The 3991-nt window shown below is 39.1% G+C and overlaps 2 protein-coding genes across 3 annotated transcripts in view; both read left to right on the top strand.

Annotated features, from left to right (window-relative positions):
• LOC147817439 (trace amine-associated receptor 13c-like) overlaps positions 1–1610 on the top strand; it is a 4628-nt gene extending 3018 nt beyond the window's left edge. The window contains exon 3 of the mRNA XM_087170756.1: positions 1455–1610. Coding sequence (XP_087026882.1) covers positions 1455–1610 — 156 coding nt within the window. The remainder of the gene's footprint in view (positions 1–1454) is intronic.
• A 942-nt stretch (positions 1611–2552) lies between these two features.
• On the top strand, positions 2553–3852 carry LOC111645820 (trace amine-associated receptor 9-like). Of its 2 annotated transcripts, none has more exons than XM_023395128.2 (2): positions 2553–2737; positions 3033–3852. In XM_023395128.2, the coding sequence occupies exons 1-2, from the start codon at positions 2568–2570 to the stop codon at positions 3850–3852; spliced, it is 990 nt and encodes a 329-aa protein (XP_023250896.1). In that variant the 5' UTR covers positions 2553–2567. The 2 variants fall into 2 exon arrangements, with proteins under 2 accessions (XP_023250896.1, XP_087026829.1); XM_087170703.1 differs by having other exon boundaries at positions 2568–2653.
• Positions 3853–3991: the final 139 nt, after the last annotated feature.

The raw sequence follows: 3991 nt of genomic DNA on the forward strand, positions 1-3991 counted from the left end.
ATACATTTAATTTTTTTGTGTGGGCATTTATCTGGTTTGATCTAATTGTACTTTGTGTTGTTGATTGTATTACAATTTATTTTAATTGTTCATGTCAGTTGTGGATTTGGTCAAGAGGAAGTGTTTTTAGATGATAGACAGACACTTTATTTATTTATTTTAACCCTCTAGAGTCAGAAATTCCGCCCGTGGGATTGAACAAATTTCGTTTAAACCGCTTAAAGTAGAGTGTAAAGTGAATTTAATTAGTAGAACTATATGAACAGAAGAACAGCATGAGTGTCACATTTCGACGGTATGAGTCAGAAATCACATGTTCATGATCCACCCATTTGTAAATACAGCTATTCATATGACAACGACATTGTAATCTGGTTGTCGTTATTGGGTGATTATGAGGCATGAAAACGCGTGAAACGCCTAATTTACCTCCTGTAAACAAGAGCACATGTTGGGGTTGTTTACATTGACGGAGAAAGATGGTGCATATGGTTCCCTGCTGCTGCAGCCTTGGACTGACGATGTCTACAAGTTCTTCTCGGATGAAAGTGGTGAAGCTTCGACTTGATCCCACTGAGGGTGTTTGTGATGAGTAAGTGAATTAGGTTAATCCTGTCAGTTCTGCACAGACACAGCACATGATATCGCTTTCTATAGCTAAGACTTCTGTTGTGTTGTAATGCAGCTGTAGTGGCTAATACAGCAAAGGAGATTGTATAAAAAAACTCAATACCTGTAAGCTAAAGTTTGATAGCAGTTTACCTTCTCAGTCTTTGCTCCTTTATTTGTAATGCAGTAATGTTCAGAGTAACCCCCTCACTGATTAATTATTTTGTGTAGCATCATCATATCAGCTCATGTAGAGTAATATTGTGTGCTATACAAAATGATCATTCAAGTCAACTCAGTCAGACTCATGGAGATTAAGACAATTAGTCTCATTAATGTAAGCTGTTTGTAATTCATATGTCAGGTGTAAATGATCAAGATACTTGTAAACCTGTTTTATGGCTACTGCATGTGTAAATCGCAAATTATATGTTTTAAGGTGTAAATAGATTCCCTCTGTTGCTGAAGAGTTAAAAAGGGTAAATTATCGTACAGTGCTAAATATATAAATTAAATTTAAATTGTATGTACTTACTGTAACCAAAATATATTATTAGCCGCTGAAATATTGCACTTAAAAATAGTTGATTTTTGATGAAAGGGCAGCTGTTCACATTTTTTGTCGTTTATTATTTTACAGAAATGTGGAGATCATTGCACCTGCAAGGAACAAAGCATGGTGTCAGCCCAGTCAGCAACCATTGTCATGTAAAACACTCTGTAATGACGATGCTGCTTCACCACTACTTTGATTTTCTACCTGCAAGGGAGCCTGATGTGCAGCTGATCACAAGGGGTGGCCACACTTTTCTGGACCTCTTTAAGTTGCTGAATTTTACATATAGATTGGACTTATACTCTACAGGGCCATGATCAAGCTGGGTAACATAACTGATTACTGCCGGAAAAACAGCATCTTTACCATCCTTTCCCCGTTACAGATGATGTCAGGGGACAAATACTGGACCATACCCTGGAATGTACAACAGTCACCCAGATGAGGACAGAGTGAATGATACCAAGAGGGGAACCACAGAATATGATAGACTGTTCTGGGCCAAACCCTCATACATGAGCGATAAACCAACTAAATGGGATTTGAAGTTGTTTGTGCTTGCAGACTCCAGCAGTAGTTACACTGTGGACCTTTCTGTATACACCAGAAAGAACAACTTCCCCACAGGCCAGGGACTCACTTGTACTCACTTGTACACATGTAACTTTATTCATCCTGAAGCACATTTTTGTGCCAGTTATTACTCAAATGTTGTACTATTCCAGTAATTGAATGTGCTTACACTTTCCATTCATAGAAATGTTATCCATTGTATGTCTGGATTTGAATACAGCATGCCACTCAGCTCAATGACGGGGACATACATCACTTTTCTGCATGGAGGCTCCATCCACAAGACCAATGTCATTGAAGTTAATTTAATATAAGACAATTCTAGTAAATTATGAAGGTGATTGGGTTGTTGGTTATAGTATGGCATTATTAATGCATTAGAATGAAGATAACTGCTGCTCTGCTGGAAGCATACTGTCTCTATTTTACTAGCAAGTATGGTCAGTAGAATTTGGTTAGCCATAAGTGTAAGCCTAGCACAACTCTGGCTCGGGCTAATGGCCTTATCTGATCATTTTGGGGCCCACCTTGGCTCAAAATATCTGTTCATGTGATTAACTCCTGAAACATTAGCCTGGGCACATAGTAGTGCACTTAAATCAATCACAAAACTCTTTTCCCACGCATACACTAAAAAGCCTAGGGTAGCACTAGAAGGCCGATAACCCCCATGAAAAGAAGTGAGAGAGGGAGCATAGATAGATAGATGAGTACCAGAATAGGGAACAGGGGAGGGGACAAAGGAAAGAGATAAATCAGATGTATGACAAAGAGCTTTACTCAGAGCTGTCAGAGCTCAACAGCCTCTCCTCTCTCTCTCTCTCTGAATATGGAGGCCCTAGAAGAAGCTGAACTCTGCTTTCCCCAACTCAACACCTCCTGTAGGAAGATGATGCGTCCTCACTGGGAAGACATGCTAATTTACAGTCTGCTGTCCTGCATCACTCTGCTCACTGTGGTTCTGAACCTGCTGGTCATCATCTCTATCTCCCACTTCAGGCAGAGATAATATTTCTCTGCATGGCTTACAAAATGTTTATATTTTTGGTTCCAACTATGCACCATAATGTCACATTTAGGTTTCTAATGAAAATTTAAAATGATTTTTAATTTATCCTTGTCATGTCATATGCTACTGCACTGCTATCTGCTTGGAACTAATCTGTCATATTGTTCTGCATTTAACCATGTTAAAGAGCAATTCACACTGCTAGTATTATAACTACTAATAACACTTATTTCTACAACTTCTATATATAACAATGTCTTAAGTGTTGATATTCTCTCATTTCAGGCAGCTCCACACCACCACCAACCTCCTCCTCCTCTCCCTGGCTGTTGCAGACTTCCTTGTGGGTCTCCTGCAGATGCCAGTTTTACTTCTCCACATCCAAGGCTGTGTGATCCTGGGTGACTTTATATGTGCTGTGCATTACTTTTTCGCTTTCTTAGTTGTCAGTGTTTCAGTAGGAAGCATGGTCCTCATATCAATTGACCGCTATATTGCTATTTGTGACCCCATGTTTTATTCCACCAAAGTTACTCTGAGAAAAGTTCAATACTGTGTTTATCTTTGTTGGGTATTTTCTGTTGTGCACAGCAGTTGGATACTGAGGGATTTCTTAAAACAACCAAATAGGTATAACTCCTGTTATGGAGAGTGTGTAGTTGCTGTTAGTTATATTGAAGGAGCTGTTGATCTTGTTGTGACCTTTTTAGGCCCCATATTAATCATTACACTTCTGTATATTAGAGTATTTGTGGTGGCTGTGTCTCAGGCTCGTGCCATGCGCTCTCACATTGCAGCTGTCACACTTCAGCGTTCACAGACTGTGAAAGCTAAGAAATCTGAGATCAAAGCAGCCAGGACTCTTGGTGTCGTTATAGCTATGTTTCTTCTGTGCAACAGTCCATATTATTGTTTTGCTGTTGCAGCTGAGAGCAACATGGTAGGGGCAACATCTTCAGCCATAGAGCTTTGGCTGGTGTATTTCAACTCCTGTCTAAACCCAGTGATCTATGTTTTTTTCTACCCCTGGTTTAGAAAAGCTATTAAACACATTGTTACACTTCAGATACTGCAGCCTGGCTCCCATGAGGTCAATTTAATGTAGAAAGAGAGGGAAATTATTCATATGTTGTTTTCAATACACTGAATTTATATATGGTACAAAATTACTTTATGTTGATCAAATACAAAATTTCACGTAATTTTGTCTCTATCAGACAACCGTATGCCTCTATTCTTGTTTG

The sequence above is a fragment of the Seriola lalandi genome, unplaced genomic scaffold (genome assembly GCF_002814215.2).
Source record: "Seriola lalandi dorsalis isolate HSWRI2012SDOR001 ecotype SW California unplaced genomic scaffold, Sedor1 jcf7180002054958, whole genome shotgun sequence".
In the NCBI taxonomy this organism is placed as follows: Eukaryota; Metazoa; Chordata; class Actinopteri; order Carangiformes; family Carangidae; genus Seriola; species Seriola lalandi.